The sequence below is a fragment of the Sphaerodactylus townsendi genome, linkage group LG15 (genome assembly GCF_021028975.2).
Source record: "Sphaerodactylus townsendi isolate TG3544 linkage group LG15, MPM_Stown_v2.3, whole genome shotgun sequence".
Lineage (NCBI taxonomy): Eukaryota > Metazoa > Chordata > Lepidosauria > Squamata > Sphaerodactylidae > Sphaerodactylus > Sphaerodactylus townsendi.
Genome location: NC_059439.1, coordinates 5,098,014 through 5,124,620, shown reverse-complemented (window position 1 = coordinate 5,124,620; position 26,607 = coordinate 5,098,014). Strand labels below are relative to the sequence as shown.

The following is a 26,607-nucleotide window of genomic DNA, read 5'->3' as shown; positions in this document are numbered from 1 at the left end:
TCCCTTTCTTGACACTGGGCATGTGAATGTGTAGCTAATAGGTAAATTCTGCACAGCGCAAATAAGATGTCCTTAGGACAGAAAAAAAAGCATCTTGGGGAGGAACTCGCCTTATTTCAGCTTGAGCCATCCTATTTTGAGGACGCAAAAATACCAACCTTTCCCCCCCCCCCAAGTTGTCTCCAAGTCATCTCTCTTGCTGTGCGGAGCTCAGGAGCTGAGGAGACATCTTATTTTTCCCACCTGACCATTAAAACTGTCTGGTCAGTTTCTTCCGCCGTTCCCGCCCAACATTTTATGTTGCTGCAGGGATTCTCCATGCCCGCAGGTATTTGCTGAAGGGTTCCCTGGGACATTTGGGACATTTTTCAAACAGCTGCCTTCAAAGACACACAGATATTACATGAAAATCTCAACAGTGGAGCCTGCAGAGCAAACGTTGTGGGGAAGCCTTCAGCACCCAGCTACGGGCACAAAGAATCACTGCAGCACCATAAAATGTCGGGCAGGAGAGCTTTAAACTTGGGCGGGAGGAAATGGTGGGCAGGGGGAAAGGCCTTCTTCTCCTCCAGTGCCTTTTTTTGTCTGTGCTGTCCAGATAAAAAATGAGGAGGAGCCCCCCTAGCCCCCTTGTTATTCCTTAGGCTCCCTAATCACCTCAAAGCAGTATTTTATGAAAATCAATTAGCTGCACAGGGGGTAGGGTTGGGAAACACCTGGAGATTTTGGGAAAGGTGAATTTTGGGGAGGGGAACTCAATGGGGTATAATGCCATAGCGCCCACCTTCCAAAATGGCCATTTTCTCCAGGTGAAGGAATCTCTGTCTCCTGGAGATCCATTGCAATAGCAGGAGGTCTCTAGCCTCGACCTGTAGGTCAACCATACTATGAGGGTGGAGTAGGCGCCCACAAGTCAATCAAATATAAATACAAGCATGCTGCATGCACATGCACCTTAATAGCTCTGGGTATACCAGTACCTGTATCTTTAAATAAATTCACCAAAGTTTTTAATGCCTAAGTCTAAATTATTAAACTTTGGTCACTCAAAATTTCCCCAAACCTGGGCTCACAAAACATTATGGAAAAAAAAACAATGAATTAGTCCCAACATTGGGCTCACAGTAGAGAATCATGCCAAATGGCTAAGCATAACACGGGCATACAACACAGGCTGTCATTCACCGGTAATGGAATGATTTCATGGACAACTTCAACCGGCCCACACCTGTAAAGAAATGAATGCAGATCAAAGATACAACATCAAATACTGTATCCAGTATTTGATGTCGTATCATTACCAGTGAATGATAGTCCCGTATTATTATGCCCATGTAATGTTTAGCCATTTGGCATGATTCTTTGTTGTGAGTCTGATATTCATAGTTTTTTCATGATGTTTTGTGAGCCCAGGTTTGGGCAATTTGTTTGAGAGATTAAAGCTGAATAATTTACACTCACACATAAAAGCTTTGGTGAACTTATTTAAAGATACAGGTGCTGATGTACTGGGCGCTACCCGTAGGTCAGTGACCCCAGCGGGGGTGGGACGGTGGGGTGAGGAAGCTTCTATTCTGCCCCTGGAGAATTTAGTGTGGATGCAATCCTGGAAGCCCAGTTCTGGTTCACAGAGCTGAAAATTCTAGCAATCTTCCCACTCCCAGCTCCTCACCTCTGAACTTTCGATACACCAGGTCACCGCTTGCCATGGTGGGTGTCTTTCCACTGTTCTTCCTGGCCTGGGAACCGGGGAACGTATGACCTCAATAAGAGGAGGAGGACGCACAGGGTGTCCCCAGGGAAGGCGGGACTCTATCAGAGGAGCAAGGACAATAGACCAAGTGAGTGCATGTGGGGCATCCTGGTCTAGGAAAGTTGTGAGGCACCTGAGCAATAAATCAGGAGGCCCTGCTTCGAATCTTCCCTTTGCTGTAACTAGAGTTGCCAACCTCTAGGAGGCACCTGGAGATCTTCTGCTATTTCACGTCATCCCCAGACAACCAAGATCAGTTCCTATGGGAAAAAAATAATAGCTGGTTTGGAGGGTGGGCTCTATAGCATTATAACCTGCCCTCCACACACCCTGCCCTGCCTAGGCTCCACCCCCAAAGCCTCCAGGTATTTCCCAACCCAGAACTGGCAACCCTGCCTATCACTCACTAAGAGGTCTCTGGCAGGCCATTCTGCCTCTCACCCACAACATGGGGGTAAAATTAGGGTGGGTGGCTTCTGGGAGGGTGGAGCTGCAGATCTCCCAGAATTACACCTGAATTCCAGACTGCAGAGATCAGGTCCTCAGGAGAAAATGACTGCTTTGGAGGGTGGATTCTACGGTGGGGTACCCCAATTGAGGTCTCTGTCCTCCTTTCCCAGGATGAACCCCAAATATTCCGGAATTTCCAAAGCCACAGTTGGCATTTCTTTTCCTGTGATTATTATCGTTGTGGTATCTCCAGAAATGTTGGAAGCTGAAGGATAAAGAACTAAAAAGATAACAAACGTAGCAGAGTGTAGGAAAAAAGTCTTTATTTAAACGGTCAGAATTTTGCACCAGGGTAGTGCAAATGCTTAGCCAAAAATTGTACAAACGATCTGAATCATTTTTATTTTTTACTTTTATTTTTTATTTTCAATTTACATCCCGCCCACCCCCCGCAGGGCTCATTCATATTATCTGGTGGTGAGTGCTCCTAGGAATCTGAGTGAGTGCTCCTAGGAATCTAAGGCTGATTCCGCATGGGCCAAAAAAAGCGGTGTGAAAACGGTGTGAAAACAGTTTAAACCCTTTTACACTGTTTTAAACCCTTTTACACCATTTTCACACCGTTTTCACACTGCTGTTTTTGACCCATGCGGAATCAGCCTAAATCAGTTCTCTTCTGAAACAGCCTTTTATTGAATAGGATTTACTCATGGGAAAGTGTTCCTAGGACTGCAACCTTTACTGGCATTTGTAAAATGCTTTCAGGCCCACATGGGCTATTTATTCCCTTGGTTAGGGTTGCCAACCTCTGAGAGGCAGCTGGAGATCTTCCGCTGTTTCAGTGGATCTCCAGACAAGATCAGTTCTCCTAGAGAAAATGGCTGCTTTGGAGGGTAGACTCTATGGCAGTGATGGAGAACCTGTTTGAGACCGAGTGTCCAAATTGCAACCCAAAACCCACTTATTTATCGCTAAGTGCCAACGTGGCAATTTAACCTGAATACTGAGGTTTTAGTTTAGAAAAAACGGTTTGCTCCAAGGCACGCGTTACTCGAGAGTAAGCTTGGTGAAGTAACCGTGCCACGCTTTGAATGGGTGAATCACAACCCTAGGAGGGTTTACTCAGAAGCAAGACCAGCCTAGATATGTGTGTGGGGGCGGGGTGATTTTCCGTTCCCCCTACATGACGAACTCTGTGTGTGCGTGCCCACAGAGAGGACTCTGAGTGCCACCTCTGGCACATGTGCCATAGGTTCGCCACCACTGCTCTATGGAATTTTACCCTGCTTAGGTCCTTCTCTTCCCCCAGCCTGCATCCATTCTGCACAACACAAATAAAATGCCTTCAGGATGGAAATAAAAGCATTTCGGGAGGAGTTCTGCACAGCTCCGCTCCCCCATGTCTCAAAAACATTGTATTTCCTCCTCAAAATGTTTAATTTGGAAATGCTAAAATGTTTTGAAAGCGTGCTGTGCGGAGAGCAGAAAATGTTTTATTTCTCCCGATTTTGAAGCTCTCACTTTTGTTTTCTCTGCCGCTTGCTGCCCACCATTTTCTGCCGCTTCAGGGATTTCCCAAGCTGTCTGCCATCTGCTGAAGTTTCTCAGGGGCATTTACTCATCTTGCATCATGACTGCCCGACATTAATGCTCATTAACAAACTCAGTATTGCCTGACAATTACGTGAATGTGTTATTTTTCCTTTAAAAATTTTTTCCCTGTGAAGTATGTTTGAAACTACAGAGACACGATATGAGAATCAGCAACGTGCGCAGATTTGTAGTAGCTTTGAACACATCGCACAGAAAAATTTAGAAAACAGAAAGAACGCTTTTTTCAGGAAACACTTTATTTTTCCACACTATGCAGACAAAAAAAGTCAAAACAGCTTTTTTAAAAACGTTTGCAAAACATTTAAAATGTTCTGTACGGGAAAAGTCCCTGCCATAGCAAAAAGCTCCCCCCCCCCAAAATCTCCAGGTAGTTCCCAGCCCAGAACTCCCTTCCAAACCACATTGATTTTAGCCCTCTGAATTTTGAATTCTGCAGCCTCTATCAAACTGTCCATTTTCCTGTTATGATTAGGAGACACCCATTTCTCCAGTTACTGTGCCTAAATAAAAGCAGAAATGTGTGGCCTAGGACCAGTCCAGAGGCAATCCCTCTGACAGATGCTCTAGTTCTTCTGAAAAACCAAGAGACAATTGTGAATAGGAATGTGATGAACAACACGCTCGGCAAAACTGCTCCCTTCCTGACAATGGTTGGGGTATCAGTTTCTGGTCCACATTTTGTGGCAGCTGCTTCAGGTCTTCCCTGCGGAAAGCTTTGCTCTCTTATCAGGCAATCGGTCATAAAGGAAGCTGTTTGCTTTCAGCATCTCCTTGAACGGTCTACTATTGATAATAAATAAAGTTTCTGTTTGAAATGAGGACACAGGCAGCTCGGATCTGAACTTTGTCTGCCCACCGCTGGTTAAAAGCTGTTCCTTTCGGTAATTGGTGTGAGGGGAAAGTGAGGGGGCGGAGGAAAGAATTGGGAAGGGCCAATTTGTACAATTGCCAAGAGCAAGACACTTCCGGGAAAGAAACTGTGTGACTCCTCTGTGGCACTGCTGATATTCAAAGATGAATATGAGCCAGTTTTATGGTTTAATTTTTGTTAATGGAGGCAAGAGAGGGAGGAAAGGGGGTGATTACAGGTGAAAGGTTGAATAGAAGCAGAGGGAAGGCTGGCTTCTGGGGACATTCCCTAAAAGTTCAGCTTCAATTTAAAATCATAAGAAATCAACAGTTAAAACAGATAAACCACTTCTAGGCTGCCTGTGTTTTGTTTGATTCAATCCCACATCACAAATTCACTTGCTACAACAGACCTTAGTATAACTTTGCCCTCTGACCGCTGGAAATGTTGCTTGGTTCTTTCCTGGTGCACTCACTCCCAGATTTGGTTTCTGAGATGGCTTATTTTATGGATTTTATTTATTTAATTTATAGTTGACAACACAATTTCAGGCCCGTCTTTGTGGCCATAACTTGATTTAACAGAGGATGCAAATTGAGACTGTCTATATACTGAACTTTGCTTCTAGTATAGGGTTTTGCGCTTCTCTGCAGTGAAATTTCAGAATGGTAAGATCTCTGATCTACATTGAAAGCATATGCAGAATTGCTCCAATCTCCATCCTGTTTAAATCGGTGAGTTTAGACCAAGGTAACTTTGCATAGGATTGAATTGTCAAATATAGTAAAATCTGAGAGGCAACAGGAACATCAACAAATGGAATATGGCCCCCAAACATTCCTCCCAAATCATGTCCCATTTGTCAGTATTTCCCAGAAAATGTGGAGCAAACCTTCCTTCCTCAACTTTCCTCCACTAATTTTGTTATCTTCTGCTGTTCTGGCTCCTTTTGCCCGGAGCAGCAAATAACTGAAACAAATTCTGCCTGAAAATCAACATTTTAAATTTGCCTGCATCTTTGAAACGCCTGCACTGTGCAGAGAAAAGGAAGTTATAACCGTGTAAGGAATGAGAGTTTCAAAGAAGTCCAGTGTTGGAAGCTAAAGAGTCACACTTGCTATTATTGTTCCAAATAATTATGGTTGAGGCAAGAGCCCAATATTTGCCTGGAGCTCTGATCAAATACCATAAACAGACTAGCCTTGGTCTTAACAGTTAACCTGAGATATGAAGAATTAGTTACTCACCAACCCTTCCCACCTAGAGTTAACTACCTGGAAGCCTCAGGGGCTGGTCCCCTCACCGAGGTAGGAGCCTGAGGGACTTATATTTACTGTCAGCACAGTTTAGAGTGCTTTTGAATTTACCATGAACACAAAAGCCACTTGTGACAGGAATGTGAGGGTGGGGACGGGGAGTTCTGTCCTGTCTGCCAAAGAGGGGTTTATAGAGCCGAAACCCCATGAGTTATTTTGCTTTGGATGCTGGATCGAGGACATTGCCTGCTTCCTTGGTAAGTGGTCTGTGGGGTAGGGTGCAATAGTAGAGGCCATCAGCACTAGGATCACAGAGGAATACAGACAACGTTGATGTTTCAGAGGGTTTTTATAAAAGAGTGTACAAAGAAAATAGGCTGCATGGAAAGGGTATCCCAAAACTTCCAGATTATGGAGCAAGGAGAAGTCTTTGTTATTCACAGCATTTCTGGCAAAAGAGACTTCAGGATATGTGTGTGTGTGACTAGAAGTGACGTGTTCTGGAAACTATTTTACCTGTGGGCTCTCTGGGCCTGCTCAGAGGGCATCCTTCCATCTGTGGTTTCTGGCATGAAAGGGCTGAGCTGTGGCATGAAATAAAACCTGGCTTGCATGTTGGGGGATGCCCTAAATTGGATCTCTGTGATGATAAGCACAGCTGGGATATTTATCATAAATGATCAATGCCATAACAGAGTGTGGCTCCAGAGAGATGTAAGAAATACATTTAGTACTGGTCGTTCTGAGTAGCATAGGAAGATGGGGAGGAGGAGTTTTCCCCAAGTGAAACATCAGAATGTCCCGCAACGTTAGCAATTTGAACGCCAAAATCAGATTTCCAACAGGCTATCTCTCATTGGAACAAAACGCTCCTCTGAGAGTGTATTTGTGGAAAAGTCTTAAACAAAAAGAATGTGATCCAGGGGCAGGATTTGTGCTCTAATATAATTTCCCTTCTAATAATGTGGTGGACGGAATTTATTTAAGGCTCAGAATGTGACAGGGGACTATATTGCAGGATTGTTTCTCCAGGGCAAACAAAAAAAGTGACTGGTGATAATACTTTGAGGCTCTTTGCACCTGACTTGGCTCTCTTGCTTGAATCTTCTGCAGTTGTTTGTAGTCAAGCACTCCGTCTCTGGCACACCATCTTCTGGATTTCATGGGTCTGTGAGAAAGTGGTGGGTTTCAAATGTTACTTCACAGTAAACAGCTGCAGGCAAGGATAAGAATGGGGCAAGTCGAAGGGGAGTTACACCTGGTATGCAAATTCAGCAAATAAATACCAAAGTAAACCGAAATAGATCATGTTTGTTAAATGCAATGGTAATGAGAGACATACTAGCCGCCCCTCCCCTTATTGTCAAAAATGCATTTTTAAAGTCACCCTGCCTTGTACAGATTAGAGTCCTTCCGTACATTACGTGGAACTACATTTCTTGCCCTGATCAGAAATAAAGGGGCCATGAAGTTCAGAGGCAAAGGAACTGGAAATCATGAGTTCTGTGGCACAAATATCACCTTATCTATTAACAAATTGTGTGACTTTCCATAGCCAACTTTTTTACTCTTGCAAGGTGCTTTTGTTCATTCATTAATAGTTCTGTGCGTCGCCTTCCCCGTGCAGGCTCAGGGAGGCTTCCAACATCCACAGAACATACAGTGTCAGTTTAAAAACAAGATTTCCATCCAACCATTAACAATTCTAGAACCAGATGGCAATGTGCATTTCAGTGAAATTAGGACACAATAGAAAGAGAGGAAAATAAGAGGACAGAGTAAATAAAAATAGAGCAAAATACAAAACTAAAACAATGGCAAAAGGTGAGGAGGAGGGGGAAAGAGGGAGGACAGATTATTAGAACTGTGATTGTCTCAACCATATGCCTCAACTAGTTAGATTTTACAGGCCCTGTGGAATTTCATTAAGTCCTGCGGGGCTCGGATCTCACTTGACAGAATTTTCCACCAGGTTCCTAGCCTGAGGCAAGCCAGACATCATTTGGGCCAGGGGTCACCAGTAGATTTTCATGAATCTGTCTTAGTGACCTTTGGGAGACATAATGGGAGAGACAATACTGAAGGTACCTGGGCCCCAGACTGCTTAAGGTCTGATAGAGATGCCAGCCTCCAGGTGGGAACTGGGGATCCCTCAGAATTACCTTTAGACTACAGATGTCAGTTCACCTGGATAAAATGGATGCTCTGGAGAGTGGACTCCATGGCACTGTGTCCCACTGAGGTCCCAGTCCTCTCCAGGCTCCACCCCTAAACCTCCAGGAGTTTCCCAACCTGGATCTGGCAAGCCTACCCCACATCCCAACCTGGAACCTTCCTTTATATCTCTGAGGTCAAAGGTCATCTTTAATAGGTGGAGCATAGACCGAAACTGGCACACGGAAGTCCTCGATGACCTTTCCAGTCACTGGCAAAAGACCTCCTTCTAATAGCAGAGGGAGCCACAGTAAACTACAGTAAACCTCTTTTTTTCTTCTGCTGAATTGAAACTAAAGGTCTTTTTTGGCAGCTGGCTTCCCAGACAAAACAAACACTGACATTTCCAAACCATATTCCAGATGCAGAAGGCTCCAACTCAAGAAAGGTTATACCCTTTAAGGTGCCGTACGATGTTGTTTGTCTGGCCCCAAACTTATTTGAGAATAGCTAAAAAATGTTTACGTGGTGGTGGTGGTTGGGTGGGAATGAAGAAGAAACCACACATTATACAAATCACAACAGAGAGGACGTGAAGGTTAGGATCTGAGCTGGCTGGCCCACAAAGTTATTGTCCTTGTCTCCTTGCTACATTTGGCAGTATGAATCAAGTAAGACAGCAATTTAGGAATTTTGGGTTTTTTCAAGTCCCTTTTGAATGTACAAGTTGCCTTGAATCCTGTCTGAGGCCCCTTCCGCACACGCAAAAGAATGCGTTTTCAAACCACTTTCACAACTGTTTGCAAGTGGATTTTGCTATTCCGCACAGCTTCAAAGAGCACTGAAAGCAGTTTGAAAGTGCATTATTCTGCAGGTGCGGAATGAGCCTTATACTGAATCAGGTCATTGGTTCATGGAAATCAGTATTGTATTGTCGAAGGTTTTCATGGCCCGAATCAACTGACTGAGGTGGGTTTTCCGGGCTGTGTGGTCATGGTCTGGTAGTTTTTGCTCCTAACGTTTTGCCCGAATCTATGACTGACATCTTCAGAGACGGTACTTTGGAGAGAAGCACATCTTACCATGACATGCCTCTGAAGATGCCGGCCATGGATGTAGGTGAAACATTAGGCACAAAAACTACTAAAACACAGCCACACCCAGAAAACCCAGAAAGCCAAGTTTAGTATTGCCTGCTCAGACTGGCAGAAGTCGGGGGCGTATCTGCCATGGGGAAATAGGGAGCCATTTGGTTATGAGCGGGGGTTCAAAAAATTCAGGTTTGTTTGTGGTTTTTTGTATTTTAATGTATTTTTTTCAGTTTTTTGCCTGCAGGGAGCAGTTTTTAGGCTAGCAGCACCAAACTTACAGGGACTTTTTGGAAGACTCTCCTGATGATACCATCCAGGTTTGGTGAGGTTTGGTTTAGGGGGTCCAAAGTTATGGACTCCCAAAGGGGGTGCCTCCATCCCACATTGTTTCTAATGGGAGCTAATAGGAGATGGGGGCCACACCTTTGAGGGTCCATAACTTTGGACCCCCTGAACCAAACTTCACCAAAGCTGGGTGGTATCATCAGGAGAGTCTCCTAAAGATACTCTGATATTTTGGTGCTGCTAAGTTAACAATTGCGCCAAACAGCAGGCACCCCCCAAATTTCCTCAGATTCTCCTTTTAAATCCACCCCTTCAGCGTGCATGTGAAGGAATGTGAGGTCCCCAGTTTAAACTCTCAGAACTCTCTCAGCCTCACCTACCCCACAAGAGGAAGGGAAAGAGCTTGTAAGCCACTTTGAGACTCCTTGTGGTTGAGAAAAGTGGGGTATAAATCCAAACCCCTCCTCTCCTCTTTTAAGAGAAGGGCTGCAGCTTAGCTACGGAGCATTTTCTTGGTGTGCAGAACGTCCTAGGTTTGATCCCTGGCATCTCTGTTAAAAGGGTCAAAAAGGAGGTCATGTAAAAGACCTGAGTCCTGGGGAACTTCTGCCAGAGGTGTATTGGAAGGGGAGTGGTACCCAGGGACAAAACGTCCTCTGGCGCCCCCTGCGTGTCACATAGCCCTCCCACATTGCATAACCCCGCCCCCTGCATTTCCCTGCTGCCGGCTCCTGCTCTCCCCAGGAGCAGAGGCATATCTAGGGGAAATGGAGCCTGGGGCACAATCTGAGTTTTCCACCCCCACCCACCCCCGCTCCATTTTCCCTAGATACAGTGGAGGGGGGAGAGAAATCAAGCTGTCTGCCGATCTCATGAAGGAGCACCCAGGTCTACTGCTGGGCAGGCCAGAAGGGCCCAGGTCTACCACTTGGGCAGGCAGCAAGGGGCCCAGGTCTACCACTTGGGCAGGCAGCAAGGGGCCCAGGTCTACCACTTGGGCAGGCAGCAAGGGGTCGAGGTCTACTGCTTGGGAAGGCAGGAATGGGCCCAGATCTACTGCTAGGCAGGCCAGAAGGGGTTGAGTCGGCGTGCTGGCATGGGCTCTGGCTCCAGAGAGTCAGCACCCTCCCTCAACCTGTGGCGCCCACCTTAAAGGGAGAATCTGTGGTCCCTAGTTTAAACACCATTGAAACTGATTGGGGATGGATTCTCTCCCCACCCCCCAAAAAACCCCCAGTATCACTTTCAATGGTGTTTAAACTGGGGACCCCAGATTCTCCCTTTGTGGATTTAAAAGGAAAATCTGGGGTCCCTACTTTAAACACCATTGAAAGTGGTATCACTTTCAATGGTGTTTAAACTAGGGACCCCAAACAGCATCACTTTCAATGGTGTTTAAACTAAATCCACCTAGCCCAAGTTCATCCAGCAGGCCTCATGTGAAGGAGCAGGGAAACAAATTCAGTTCACCAGATAAGAGTCCACCACTGATTTGGAGGAGTAGGGAATCAATCCTGGTACTCCACATTAGAGTCTACCACTCTTAACCACCACACCACGCTGAGCAGCAGTGGCGTAGTGGTTAAGAGCAGGTGTACTCTAATCTGGAGGAACCGGGTTTCATTCCCCGCTCTGCCACCTGAGCTGTGGAGGCTTTTTTGGGGAATTCAGATTATCCTGTACACTCCAACACATGCCAGCTGGGTGACCTTGGGCTAGTCACAGTTTTTCTGAGCTCTCTCAGCCCCACCTACATCACAGGGTGTTTGTTGGGGGGGGGGGAGGAGTTTGTCAGCCCCTTTGAGTCTCCTAACAGGAGAGAAAGGGGGGATATAAATCCAACTCTTCTTGACAGCCTCCACTAGACCAATCCCTACTATTTCAGAGATAGCAGAATGCAACTTTGGGGGCTGTTTAGATCCATTATATTATAAACCCTATAAAGGATGCAGAGAAGAGGGAACAGTCAGGAGAACCGTACAGTTCCTATGCTTCCATGTAGTTTGAAGCAAAGGGAACATATGAAACACAAACTCTGACTGTGCACCAGAGAACGGGCGGAGTGAGGGGAAACTGCCCCAGGGTGCATGCGCGCCCTGCACCCTTGCTGTAGCGCCACCCCCCCCACCCCAGAACACCCCTGGAACACCCCCTCCACAGGCTGGCCATGCCTCCACTGTGGCTCCGCCTGGGGCGTCGCGCCCCCTCGCCCTGTGGGCACTATGCCACTGCTCCTGAGGCTAGTTAATTAGGTGAATTTTCTCTGCCCCCACAAGATTGCATGGAAAAGGGCAATTCCTATCACCAACCCAAACCCAACCAAAAAAAACACCAAACTGGGACAGAGGCCAGATGTATTTCCCTCAAAATAAACAGTGCTCCTGGAAGTCTTTACTGTGGACAGTTATAGTGAATGCTTATATATCTATGCCCACCATCCCCAAGTACATGGCTCATATGGCATTTGTAAAAAGGGCGATTGAGTTATTTAAGGTCGAATCCCCACTTGAAATTTGCATGTAGATCCAAACCTGTTCGTTGTGAAACTGTGTCTTCTTCATTGGAGTTTCTCCCTCCCCACCGCAGCGAGCACACAGCAGACACACCCGGTTGCAGAACTCTTAGCAATCCCCACTACCAGGCGAGCTTGCTTCGCCAGTCTCCCATGATTGGCTGGCATGCCTTGATGGGGCGGGACCTTTTCCCACTGTGGAAACATACATTGTAGGGGCGTGATCAAAAAAACCCAACGTGTGAAAGTTTAACCTGTGTAAACCATTATCGATTCAAAGTTACATGTTTAACGTTTGCGTCCCCTTCTATTGGCTGATCGCAAAAGCGGAAATGAAACCAAGGAAAGGCTGCGCGCACATCGCAGCACTGATTGGTTGCCCGAATTCCGTGTCACACTCCAGGGCGGGAAACGAGTCAGGGTTTCAACCCTCACCCCTCCCCTTGGATCAGCTCTGAACCGTGTTAATGGGGTCTATGCCACTTGCAACCAGGTCCTGCCGGAACGCAGATTAACGGGGAGAATCAGCGCCAGAAACGGAATCTGCCACGCAAGCAATGGGGAGGTGGTCCCTCAAACCTGGCTAGTTTGTGTTCTGAAACCTGGCTAAGACGGTAGTGGGGATTCGACCTCAAAGTGGATGATACTCGGGTTTTCTGCATTCTCAGTTTCCTTGCTAGTAAGTTCCAGTTACAAGGGACTGTTTTCCTGTTCTGCACATGTTTTATCCCCACCAGTGGTCAATTCAACATCACAGAGGTTTATCTCCAAAATAAAAACCTGCAGTTTAAATCTACAGGGAGATATTCTGTACATAAACTCGTATGATATTGAATTGATCAAAACACACAAGGAACTGACACCCCTCCCTCAGAAACGAGAAATTACAAACAAGGAAACTGAGAATGCAGCAACGCCTACTGCCTGAGAGAGAAACTGGAAAGCACATACCTCAAACAACATGGATATTGATGAAGAAACTTTTTGCCATGCACTTGAGGCACACCTGGGCTAAAAGCAGGGAAACAGTCCAGAAACAGTGTTGATTGAGCATCCCTGTAATTCTGGAACTTGCAAGGAGAGAAAGGGGGTTCAAATCTTTCATTCCCTGTGTGGAAAGTCACTGCCTTTCCACATAGCCTGACTTACATGGTTGGTGTGAGCAGAGAAGATTGCCACATACATGTTGCGCCCCATTCCTTTGAGAAACAAGATACATAACAGAAACAAACTCAAACACATTCCTTTTCTTCTTGACAGGTTCCTCCTCAGACGAGGAGGCTCTGCAGGCATCAAGAAGAGGGGGGGCTGCCCAAACACCCACCTCCTGGAAGGCCCATGAGGTAAGTTCCTAAGGCCAAGAGAGATTTCAGTGACTTGGGGCTTTCCCACATTCTCATTTTCCTCACTTGTTGTTGTTGTTATTGTTGTTGTCGTCATCATTCATTCATTCATTCATTCATTCATTCATTCATTCAGATTTGCATTGGAGCCATACTCATCCCCGGAGGAGACTCTAAATGGATCACCAAGCGGTGGGGAGGGGAAGGGTCTGTTCTAGATGTGTTTTATATCTATGTCTGGCATAAAAACTTGCAGGGAAATATTGACCACTAGAGGAAGCAAAACAAATGCAGAACAGACCCCTTCCCCCCCCCCAAAGAAACAGGAACATACAAGCTAGGAAAAAGAGAATGCAGAAAAGCTGTTTGTTGGATCCAGTTGGCCTGTGCTGCGCAGCCGCAGCAAAAGAAGATTGCCCAGGATTAGCAGATGCCCAGTCCCAATCCATTCAAAAAGCACCTGAGAATCCTAGGCTTGCCTGCTCTAATCTGGAGGAACCAGGTTTAATTCCCCACTCTGCTGCTTAAACTGTAGAGGCTTATCTGGGGAATTCAGATTAGCCTGTGCACTCCCACACACGCCAGCTGGGTGACCTTGGGCTAGTCACAGTTCTTCAGAGCTCTCTCAACCCCACCTACCTCACAGGGTGTTTGCTGTGAGGGGGGAAGGGAAAGGAGTTTGTAAGCCCCTTTGAGTCTCCTTACAGGAGAGAAAGCAGGGATATAAATCCAACTCTTCTTCTTCTTCCAAAGTTAAGGGATCTACTGAAGGTGCCTTTCATGATGCCACCTCCCCCAAATCCTGAAGTTAGCAACGTGTTTGGTTCATAAGTTTGCTGAGGACCAATTTCCTCTGTATGTGTTTGTAGTCTCCACCAAAGTAAGTTTTACACAGCCACTGCATGATTATCATGCCTCTTCGAAGCTTTTGAGGCAGCTTGCAATGTTTATTTAGAAAACCTGTGAAACGATAAAATATCATAAACACTAATAAAAAACCCAAAGGACAATAAAAACATGAAAACCCCAATGACCCCTTCTTCTGTCAACTCACACAATGTTTCCTTTAAAAAGATGGGCCCGCATAAGCCTTTTTGAACCTGTGGGCACAGCTGGAAATCTGATACAGCCTGGTGGACTCACTAACAAAATGGGTGGTATAAAACTGTCTGGCTGCTGCAGGAAACAGAGCCAACTACAAAATGATATCCACAGATTACCTTCAGTCACTCAGTAAAGATCTTTGTACTGTGGTGGCAGCAACATTTTTTAAAATCTGCACAGCCCATCAAATCTCTGATAGTCATTGCTGGATAAAAGCCCTACATAGGCCCATCCACTTGGTGGTCTCTAGAACTGGTACTGCTAGGTGCCATGGCACTCACAAGCACAGAGTTGGGAGACCCCTGGCATCAGTATGCATCAGGAGGTGCATGCGGAGTGTTCCAGAATTCCACCATTAATGATCTCAGTGCTTTGCTGATGCCATTCTGACTTCATATATCAACGATGGCAGGAAGTGTCTGTTTCATGGTCAACTGTCCCTACCGTCTGACTGTTAGGATGCAGAAGGAAACATGCATATTATCATTCACCATGATGCCAACACCAGCATGTTCAGCTCACAGCTACAACTCAGGCAAATCTGTATGGCACAGAATTTCAGTGTCTCGGTGCCAGATTTGTTAAGCAGGACATGTGCACATGAGTGAGGCTACTTTCCGAGTATGTTCAACTGTGGTTCAGTCTTTAGAAGCACCCTATTTTGCCCTGCTCTGCTCTGAATGGCTTAAGCTGGTTTTATCTCACTGAATCTTGAAAGCTAAGCAGGGTTGGCTTGGCTTAGTTAGTCCCTGGACGGGAGACCACTAAGAAGGTCCAGAGTTGCTTTGCAGAGGCATGCAATGGCAAACTACCTCTGTTCATCTCTGGCCTTGAAAACCCATCAAGAAGGGTGTTATATTATAGCTGTGACTTGATGCCAGCTTCCACCAGCACTTCACTGCCCTGATAAAGGATTACTTTCTTTCGGTCAGGGCTCCTTGTGTTTTTAGCAGCAGCACAGCAGGCAGGAATTCAACAAGTGACATCCCCTCACTGTCCCATGCTTGAAGCAGCTTTGGCTGTTCAGTTCCATATCTGGCTGACAAAAGCCAAAATAAGCCCTTAAAATCTTAAGCGCCAGTTATGCTAATAGGCATTTGCTTCTTCCCCAGGCATACGTGGAACTTCATGAACTGGTCATGGATAAGAACAGTGAGCTGCGCTGGATGGAGGCCTCTCATTGGATCAAACTTGAAGAGGACTTTGAAGAAATGGGACATTGGGGGAGACCTCACCTCTCGTACCTGACTTTCCACAGCCTTATGGAAGTGCGCAGGGCTTTTACTAAAGGTGAGGGAAAGGACTGGGGCCTTTTTATGTCTTACTTCAGTATTGAAGAATCAAGCATTCTCCACACCATTTATGAACTATCCACCGGGCCGTGCGTAGGACTAACAGGAATGCTTTCATTGTTGAACTTTCCTTGGGTAGGTGTGTTTTGCCATCCAGTCACAATTGACTTATGGAGACACTGTAGGGTTTTCAAGGCAAGAGACATTCAGAGGTGGTTTGCCATTGCCTGTTCCATGTCACAATCCTGGTATTCCTTGGAGGTCTCTCATCCAAATACTTGCCAAGGTCTAGGTGTGAGACTGGCCCAAAATCACTCAGGAAGTTTCCAGGGCAGAGTGGGGATTCAAACCCGGGTTTCCCAGATCCCAGCTTGACCCTTTGACCATTACACCACATTGGTTGTCATCTTACACAAGTCCTATGCTAATTCTCCTCACCAAGGTTGCTTCCATTTAGCCTCAAATATCAGCAATTCATATTTCATCAAGAATTTAGATTATATCCTTAGCAACCCATAAAATTCCATTGTTTTCCCTGTTGTCCTCTCTTCTTTCAGACTTGATTTACAGTAAGATTTGAAACATAAAAGGTAATTTCCACCTGGATTTCTCAGAGCCATTGTCCCTTTAAATGTTTTTCCTTGCCTTCTGCTTCCAGCTTAGTATATTCCTGATCAATACCAATATCCAGATGCTACTAAATTGCCTCCTATTTTAAAAAAATTAAAATTGGTGATTTTTTAATCCCCTCCCTCCCCCAATGCTGAAAGGAGAGATCATTCTTGGGTTCCCTAGTTTTATACAATTATGAGTGTTTAAATAATATTGCTGGGAAGGTTTCACCTGAGGGAAGAAAGCAGAGGAGAAAATAATATCTAGAAACTGAGAAAGGGGCAGATTGTCCCTAGTCATCTGTGGTGTCACAACGACCCATGACAGTCCCTCAACTACAAGGAGAGACAGGCCTACGCACTGCAGCAGTGGCGTTGTGATACTCCCATGTCATCCTATGCCGCATTTAGGGAACATTCTGGACCAAATATTGTGAGGAAAAAGACAAGCTGAATATGAGAGGCTGCCTTTTCCTGAGCCCACCCACTGTTTCTCCATTCTATCTTCCTATTCTCTTCTTGAAGGGCCAGAACAGGGATCCTTGATTAGAATTTTCCCAAGATTTTTGAAGAGCTAATGAGAAGCTCTAGGCAGCTGCTTTGAAGATCAAGGAATTCTTGATCTTCTGCAATTTACAGTGCCCGTGCCTTCTAGGGTTTCAGACTTTTTAGTGCACGTGACTGATTCCTGAATTTCTTGACTGTTGTTAACCCACAAACATTAGAATCAGTTTGAGCATCTTCCACATGTCTGCCCTCCTTGTGCATTTTCACAGTTGTGGGGTCAGTTTCTTTTTGTTCCACACCTGCCTTCAATAATGAATATTTTCAAAGGAGGATGCTGTTGTCATTGGTGAGGTCATCGATGGGGTCCCAGCACTCCCTCACTTTCAAAAAAGCCCGAAAATATCAATGTAAGAAAAAAGAAGGTAGAACCTTACTTAAAAAAAAATTAAATCTGGGAATTCAGAGAACTTGTTTAAACTATCATTACACTGTATTGTCGAAGGCTTTCATGGCCAGATTCAACTGGATCTGGTGGGTTTTCCGGGCTATGTGGCCATGGTCTGGTGGATCTTGTTCCTAACGTTTTGCCTGCATCTGTGGCTGGCATCTTCAGAGGTGTATCACAGAGGGAAGTCTGTTACACTCTGTGTGACAGTGTGTAATAGAAACAGTGTGTCATAGGACAATGTGTGTAACAGACTCCCCTCTGTGATACACCTCCGAAGATGCCAGCCACAGATGCAGGCGAAACATTAGGAACAAGGTCCACCAGACCATGGCCACACAGCCCAGAAAACCCACCAGAACCAATATAACATTATATTGATATTTGGGGGGCTTTTAAAAAGAAACGAAAAAGCGCCCATTTTCAGGGCGGGAATAGGGATTGGTTTGACAATAATAACAGTCCAATCACTGAATAGTGGGAGGGAGTGGAGAGAACAAGGAAAACCAACAGAAACATTATGCATGAGGAAAGCGCCAATTCAAAATGGCTTCCAGAAAATGATTTGGGGCTAAAGGACCAGAACAAAATGGCCACGGGAGGCTAAAATTAACGGAACAAAAATGTGTTTGAAAACTGGGGCATAAACCAAAATATGGGTACAAAAGCTATATGAAAAAAATCGTGTGGAAAAGCCTCAGGCAGGTAGAGGTCTTAATCATTCCTGTTAGCTGGAATATTTGGCAGGAGATCTAGAGACTGAACCTGAGATTACCAGTGAGCTATTCATCCTCCTCAATTGCTAATGTAATGAGGGTTGCCAGCCTCCAAGTGGTGAATGGAAATCTCCTGCCATTACAACTGATTTCCCAGTCCAGCCAAGAAGTATGGCCATGTATCTTCATCTTTTGTCAAATCCTAAACAAAGAAGAGCCCGGGCAACTGCAAGATTTAATGTATTACCTTCGGCTCTTCTGACTGGAAGATACAGGAACATTGATCGAACCAAAAGATTTTGCCCATGTAATAATGGCAGTGTGAAAACACTTATGCACTCTTTGTTTAAATGCCCTAGGCCTGAAAGAGATCCGGTCCAAATATAAGGACTCAATTTTGGCAAATTGTTTTCAGTTGCCGGACTACTACAGGAGACCTTACTTGTTGAATAGTACTGATTTGACATTTTGTGAGATAGTTGCAAATTTTCTGCTCGAAATTGCGAAGGCTTAACTTTGCTTTGCTCAGCTGTTCATATGTTGTTTGTACTGTCATTGTACTGTAATACTGTTATAATTTATGCCAATAAAGGCTTATTAAAATTAAAGTAAAAAAGTGATCTCTGGATAACAGTTCACCTGGAGATCAGTTCACCTGGAGAAAATGGTTGCTTTGCAATGGAGACTCCATGGCATTAAACCGCATTGAAGCCCCTCCCCCTCCCCAAACTCCACCCTCCAAATCTCCAGGTATTTCCCAAACCGGAGTTGGCAACCCTATGTAATTGATGGTGCCAGGTGTATATGGGGCTTTGAGCCAGAACAAAAGTGGTGAAATGAAAGAGAGTGGACTTCAGCTGAATGTGATTGGTGGGTGCTTATATTTTTGTTGTGGAAACCAGGAGTGATCAACTGGCATGCCACTGGCCATATTTAGCCTTCATACGATTCTTCCACCTGCTAGTCGTTTTACTAAATTTTGTATTGTAAAAAGGTTTGCCCAAAGCATTATTCATCAGGAAAAAAAGTGGTAAGAAATAGAGATATTCCACACTTTGATGGTCTGCCTCCCTTTTAAGATTTGTCTGCCATGCAAAAAGTATTGTCGAAGGCTTTCACGGCTGGAATCACTGGGTGCTGTGTGGTTTCTGAGCTGTATGGCCATGTTCTAGTTAGTAGCTTTTTCTCCTGCATCTGTGGCTGGCATCTTCAGAGGATACAAAAAATAACTTTTTTTATGTAATGCTGTGCATGTGATCTACAACTATGAAGCTTTTATGACACCAGTTTTTTTAAAAATAGAAAATCTTAGTTATTTGAAGGTGGGAGGTCAATGTTTGTGGAACAATATATCTCTAATCCTGGAACTACTGTCTGGAAAACATTTAGTTTCTGAAAAATACAAAATCTATATTTCTATATTTCAAAATATTTCTACATTTCAAAATCTATATTTTTATATTGGTTATGTGATGACACAATTTTAATACTGTCAGCCTTCCCTTATAGAAAGAGTGCTTTTAACTTACCTAGAACAGATGTTCTCAGAATCACCCTGAATGCTCTATCCTTCAATCATATTCAATCATTATTTTGTAAAGGTGACTCGTGGTCAGTCTTGCTTGGAAAAATCCACACACTCCAATCCTCTGTACCACAATCACAGAACAAAATATTCTGGATCCCCTTCAAGAAAGGAGTAACAACTGTGTTTATCACAGTTTATCACACTGTGTTTATCACACTGTGTTTATCACACACATACAAAACAAACCACACCAAAGTTTACCTGGAAAAGTTCCTAATATTCCCTCCTTTGAACGTTGTAAAGGCTAGAAGGGGCTCTTCTGAGTTGCCAGATGTTTAGCACAGATATTCCTCTCCTCTTGCCCCTCTAGGGATTGTTCTTCTAGATCTTCCAGAGAGGAGTCTAGCTGGAATTGCCAATCAGATACTTGACCACATGATTGACGGAGGCCATCTCAAACCACAGGACCGAGAGGCGGTTTTAAGAACTCTCCTACTTCAACACAGGTATCAGTGTCAGACACCAATCTAAAAGTCTAATGGGTTCCTAGCTGGACATCTGGGGAATGGAATCCATCGCAAATCTGGGCTGGATTATGCAAACTGCACATTTCAAGCTGGGTTAGGGGTCACATACAGAAAGGTAATCAGTAGTAGAATGAGGAAAAGGATATGGGGGAACAGATTTGAAGCTGGATAAGGTAAGCCAGGTCAGGTTGTTTATGATAGATAAAGTGGTGACTCTGTTATAATGATCATGACAATGTTCAGCAAAGAGGCTGGATTGACTTGGAAAGACCTTTGAAAGGTCCTACTAGGATTGCCAAGTTCTACTTGGCCACCAGTAGGAAGTGGGGAGAAATGGTTGGTAGCTCCAGGTTGGAAAATTTCTGGAGATTTGAGGGTGGAGCGTGGGGAAGACAGGGACCTCAGTGGAATACAGCACCATAGAGCCCACTCTCCAAAGCAGCCATTTTTGCCAGAAGAACTGATCTCTATAGTCTGCAGATGAGTTGTAGTTCCAGGAGATCCCCTGGTTGCACCTGGAGGCTGGCATCCTTAGGCCACGTACATTTTGGCTGGATGTAGAAGCCAGTGTGGAGCTGTTAAGAGCTGCAGTCTCTGATCTGGAGAACTGGCTCGGAGTCCCCACTCCAGCACATGAAGCCTGCTGGGTGAACTTGGGCTGGTCACAGCTCGGCCAGAACTCTCTCAGCCCACAGACAGGCAAGCAATGGCAAACCATCTCCAATCATCTCTTGCCTTGAAAACCCTATGGGGTTGCCATAAGTTGGCTGTGGAGGGCAGGGGTGGGGGGCAGAATAAGCTTCCTTTCAGAAACTCACATGATTTGCCCGAAAAAACAGGGCCACAACAAAACTGTTAAAAAATAAGCTCAGTATTATTCAAGTGAAAAAGACAGCTCTGAAGTCATTCAATAGTTAATTTTTTTAAAAAAAAATCAGAAATGTAAATATTCCCAGTCACTTAAGAAAAGTTTTGGACAATAGTTTTAATTGGGGGGGACATCTCATTTTTATTGTGAGATGGAGAATTTTAGGGGAGAAGGGATGTCACCCTTAGCTCCTCTGAGGAAAAAAAAATTGGAATAAACCCAGGTTCTCTACAGGTTGTGGGTGTGGCCATAAGGAACAGCAGCATATGTCCATCTTCAGAAATAGGTCGGGCAATTTATGGCCATTCCTCTCAGATTCAGATTTGTTGAGATGTTATGAACTACAATTGGCCATGCTGGCAGGGGCTGATGGGAATTGTAGTCCATAACATCTGGAGTGCCAAAGGTTCGCCACCATGGTCTTAGACCAACAGAAAATGCATATGTCTTATAAAGTGCAAAATGCACTTTTTTGTTAAAAAAATATACATACCCTCTGCTTTCTGGGCAGTTCCAGGGGATCTTCTCCTTCCCCGCCAACACATTTTTGGGAGACTCAGTGGGCTGCAGCAGAGAAGCAAGTCTTCCTTTGCAAAATATGCAGTTTGTTCCTTCTTTTTTGCCATCAAGTCACACCTGCCTTATGGCAACCCCATAAGGTTTTCTAGGCAGGAGACAATCAGAGATGATTTGCCATTGCCTGTCTCTGTCTTACACCCCTAGCATTCTTTGGAGGTCTCCCATCTTAATACTAGCCAAGGTCAGGGCTGAGAGTATGTGATTGGCCCAAGGTTACCCAACAAATTTCCATGGCAGAGTGGGGATTCAAACCTGTGTTTCCCAGATCCGAGTCTGACGCCTAAACCACTGCACCGCGTTGGCTCTCCCTGCAATTCCCTGGATCGATGCAGATGACTTGGAATTCCTCTGATGGCTTCATTTTTATTAGTTTCTGTTAATTAAACCAGCAATCTAGAATGTATTAATATCATAGCAAGCCTTTATTGGCATAGACAACAGTACAACAATAATAAAAAACGGATTAAAGAATGTATTAATATTAATTATTTGCAGGATGAATTCTTGCTCTGAAGTCTTAGCCATTAACTCCTTTTGTCCCTATCCTGCCTTTGTTTCTTTTTTCATCCCATATCCCTCCTCCCCAAAATACTTCACCAGTCATCCTGATGAGTCGGCTTCACTGGGCACTCTTTCTCCTGGGAAGTTACAACAGACTGGCAGCGAAGAGGCAGACACAGCACAGCCACTGTTGCAAGAGCATCACTCAATTGAGATGAAGACCCTTTCCCCCAGCTCGGAGCAGGTACAGCAGCAGACAAAGCCTATATCTTCTGCAGAGTGCATCCTCCACCCTGGACTTGGTTCTAACATAGGGCTTTTCTGCATTCTTGCTTGTAAGTTCCTGTTTCTTCAGTTAAGAGGGCTGTTCTGCATGTATTTTGCTCCCAGTAGTGGATGATTCAACATCCCACAAGTTTATGTTCAGCATAAAAACCCACGGTGTAAATCTGCAGACAGATATGCTGGACATAAACCTGTTTGATATCAAATCGACCACTAGAGGGAGCAAAGCACATATAGAACTGGAAAACCCCTTCCCTAAGAAGCAGGTGTCCTACAAGTGAGGAAAATGAAAATGCAGAAAAGCATATAGAATAGCCAAATGCTTTGAATGGTGTCAAGTGAACAAGCAGCTACAAGAGTTGGCTGTTGTGGGTTTTCCGGGCTTTGCGGCTGTGGTCTGGTAGTTTTTACTCCTAATGTTTTGCCACTATGAGAAATACATCTTGCTGAGCACCAAACTAGATGTGACGGTGTCCTTCTGTCTACCATGGGGACATCACTGCCATTTTAAGACCCGAAATGAGTGATTTAAAAATGCTCCTGTTGGACAAGATGCTCCCCACCATGTCTTTTCCAAGCACCGAAACAGTTGCATGAGGGTTCATCCTGGCTCGACTCACAGGGTGGTTGTGAGGATAAAATGGAGGCAAGGAGAACAGTATAAGCTTTGGGTGCTCACTGGAGAGAAAGGTGGGGTAGAGAAAAACGAAATAGTTAAGTAATAATAATTATATGGCAGCACACAACCTGTAGGCGAGATTGCTGCATATTCCACCCCAGACTGAAAAATCCCAGATGCTAGGTTGTTATGGCTCCTAGTATTTTCAGAAGCTATTTTATTTCAATGTTTCTCAGGGGCCAACTAGATATGACAGTGTCTTCATGTCTACAAAGGGACCCTGCCATTTTAAAGCTGAAACTAGGTAATTTAAGTGCTACGGGATGAGTGTGACTGGGCCAAGGTTACCTGGCATGCCTCCCTGGCATAAGTGGGGATAAGAACCCAGGTTTCCTAGATCCTAGTCTGACACTAAAACACCACACTACACCACAGTGGCTCTCATAATTATACTTCGTACGGGCCTGAATCCTAGCACAGAACAGGACATTTCTGATTCGGTCAGAGGGCTTACATTCTCCTATAACAAAGCGCTGGAAAACATCCTGAATACCAGTACGAGCTCTGAAGCACTGAGGTGCTTTTTTTTCCTTTGGTATTCAAGTCACAGCAATCTTACGGCAACCCCATGGGGTTTTCAAGGCAAGAGACATTCAGAGATGGTTTGCCTTTGCCTGTCTTCATGTCACAACCCTGGTATTCCTCAGAGGTCTGAGAGTGTGTGACGGATCTAAGGTCACCTAGCTGGCTTTCATGGCAGAGTGGAGATTCAAACCTAGGTTTCCCAAGATCCTAGTTCAAAATCTTAACCAGCATACCACGCGTGTTCTCAAGGTGTTATTTCTGCCCACAAAATCGGGACAGATGATGAATGAGGAATGTTCCCCTCCATAGCTGAATATCTCAAAAAAATTAACAAGCTGTGAAATTATCTTCTGTCATTCCTCTGGTTGCAGGAACAGCCAAGATCCCATGGTTTTAAGAAGCCACTTTTAGAGAAGATCCTGCCAGATTCAGAAGCCGTGTTGGTCCTTGTTGGTAAGCATGTTATCACGTGTGAATGTCCTGTCACAGGAAGGGTAGAGAGAAGTGGCGTAGCACCCGGGGTGCGTGTGTGTCTTGCACTGGGCGCGCGCCACTGCAGGGGCATTCTGGGGATGTTCCTGGGCAGGGGCGGATGTGGCAGGGGTATAGGGCACACACGTGCCCTAGGTGCAGTTCCCCCCACTATGGTTCTGGTAGAGAGAACCCGTAATTCAGTGACTGTGAACTTCCACTGCATGCACAAAGTCTAAGGTTCAACCCCTGAACCTCCCCATTCAAAAAAAAAATCCTTCTTGGCAAGGCTGGCAGAGGCCCATGGAATGAGAATTATAGTTACTAGACATCCTAGCCAAAGGGACTTGCCACGTTTTATACATGCTAAGGACAAGTCATAAATGTGGGTTATAGCCTTCATGACTTGGCGGTAGGATCTCCTGGGGCAAGAAATTGGATGCTCTCTAGATGTACTTTTTCCAGGCTGGAAGTGAAGAATGATGCCACACTTTTTGGGGGGAGATGAAAGATCCAGCAGCCTGGCAACCTATTTTTCTGTCTGGGTTATTAAAACTTGACTGCAAGCTGTGCTCACTTTGCTATCTTCCTTTCTCTTCCCTCTTCCCCATTCTGCTCCTTTGCCTCTTCTCAGTTCTGTACCCTTCCCGTTCATAATCTTTTCTTCCCCCCCCACCCCCCTCTCTCTCCTTGTGCCAAGACCCTTAAATGATACCCCGTTCTTATCCATCCTCCCTCCAGGCTGTGCTACCCTCCTTGACCGCCCCACACTAGCCTTCATACGCTTGAAGGATGCTGTAGAGCTGGACCCAGTCTTGGAGGTCTCGGTGCCTGTCAGGTTCCTTTTCGTGGTCTTGGGGCCAGATCCCCACTATACCACCTATCATGAGATCGGGAGAACCATCTCCACAATGATGTCTGAAAGGGTAAGATGAAAACTTCTTCACCTCCAGTTGCCCAAGACTGCCATGGACTCACTTCCTTTGAAAGCTTCTGAGGAGGGATTGCCCTGACCGGGACAGCTCAGCCTAGCCCAATCTCATCAGAGCTGGGAAGCTACGCAGCATTCGCTGTGATTAGTATTTTTAATGGGAGACCCCCAAGGAATATCAAGAGGCAGGCAACGGCAATCCCACCTCTGTTGATCTCTTACCTTGGAAACCCTATAGGGTTTATGATAACCCTATAGGTTATCATAAGTTGGCTGTGACTGGATGGCCAAAATAAAGGAGGGACAGGCAGGGTCCCTCTCCCAGATGGGGGTGGTGGTGGTGTCAAGATGCAGCCAATCCGTAGGGTTTTCAAGGCAAGAGATGAACAAAGATGGTTTACCATTGTCTGCCTCCAAGGTAGGCCAATAATATTATCTCCATTAGCTTGCAGGGAATCATGATGGAGCTACTTGGACATTTACAACGCAAATAGTCCTTCCTTCCAATGATTCTATAAACTCTCAGGGATGAGACCAGTCCAAACTCCCATCTCCCTTTATTTGCCTGGTTTATCTGACCCATAACCCCATCCAGAGGGGTAGATGGACTGAATCTGCCAGTGGGAGCAGCATGGATGCCAGTGGATTTGCCCTCTGCGGGGCACTTGCCCTGGTGGAAGGGTTACTCTGCTAGTGGGTGGCTGCTGCAGCCCTCCCTGGTGGTGGGATGCAGCACGGGACACTGCACCAGCATCCCTGCGCCCTCGCTGCTGGCATAGTGGGGGGAGGCCGGAGTGGGTTGGGGGGAGGAATTTCAGGCTTTCAAGAACCTCTCTTGTTTATTTCTAAGTCACCACTTCCCCAGATAACCCTGGCCCCTTTCAGTCTCCTCCTTAACTTTATCCAGTTAAAAGCTCAGAGCGTAGATCAATTAAAGGAGCCAACAGCTTATTTTTCTGTAAATTATGAACAATTTAGGCTTCAAACAATTATGGATATTAAACTTAATGGCTTCACCCTTCTGAGAAGCCACAACTTCTATATTACTGAATTACCAGCAACAAGTAAGTTTGTAAAGTTTTGGGTTTTGGTTAACATTATCTTCCCTGTTTGAACAAATCTTGTAACAACTCTTTTCACTCAGTGGGATGCTAAACTCTCAGGATTAACCGGATAAAGGTTTCTATAGTACTTCCTCATTGATAATTTGTATAATCTAGAGAGGTTAAGTTCTGGCTGGACTCTTTGACTGTAAAAGTCAACTCACCTTCTCCTGCTAGGTTTTGCCCAGTTTTCTCAATGAGGACACCCCTCCATTCTCCAAGTCAACAGCCTCACGGGGAAATTTAGTAGCTGTCAACCTTGAATAACTTTTGACCTTTTCCTAACCCAGGAAGGTTAACTTACACCTTATTACAGAATGCCCCTTGTGGAGGACTCCTTTCAAGGGGTCAAGGCTTTAGGCAGCATTGAAGCAGTTCTCCAGAGCTACTAGTCCACCATTACCCCAACTAGAAGATCCTCTCATGGTATTGATTGCATTGTAAGTCAGTGCAATCTCATGGTATTGATTGCATTGACTTAACATTGCTTTGGATTGCATTGACTTACAATGATGTCTCACACTATTGATTGCATTAACCTACACTTCTTTGCATTGCATTGACTTACAATGACGTCTCACACTATTTATTATATTGACTTACACTGCTATGAGTTGCACTGACTTA

At 45.1% G+C, this 26,607-nt stretch overlaps 1 protein-coding gene across 1 annotated transcript in view; it reads left to right on the top strand.

Annotated features, from left to right (window-relative positions):
• Positions 1-26,607, top strand: part of SLC4A1 (solute carrier family 4 member 1 (Diego blood group)) — a 66,228-nt gene that overhangs the window by 9,693 nt on the left and 29,928 nt on the right. The window contains exons 4-9 of the mRNA XM_048517884.1: positions 13,226-13,308; positions 15,525-15,702; positions 19,882-20,017; positions 22,086-22,230; positions 23,847-23,928; positions 24,688-24,872. Of these exons, the coding sequence (XP_048373841.1) occupies positions 13,226-13,308; positions 15,525-15,702; positions 19,882-20,017; positions 22,086-22,230; positions 23,847-23,928; positions 24,688-24,872 (809 nt within the window). The remainder of the gene's footprint in view (positions 1-13,225; positions 13,309-15,524; positions 15,703-19,881; positions 20,018-22,085; positions 22,231-23,846; positions 23,929-24,687; positions 24,873-26,607) is intronic.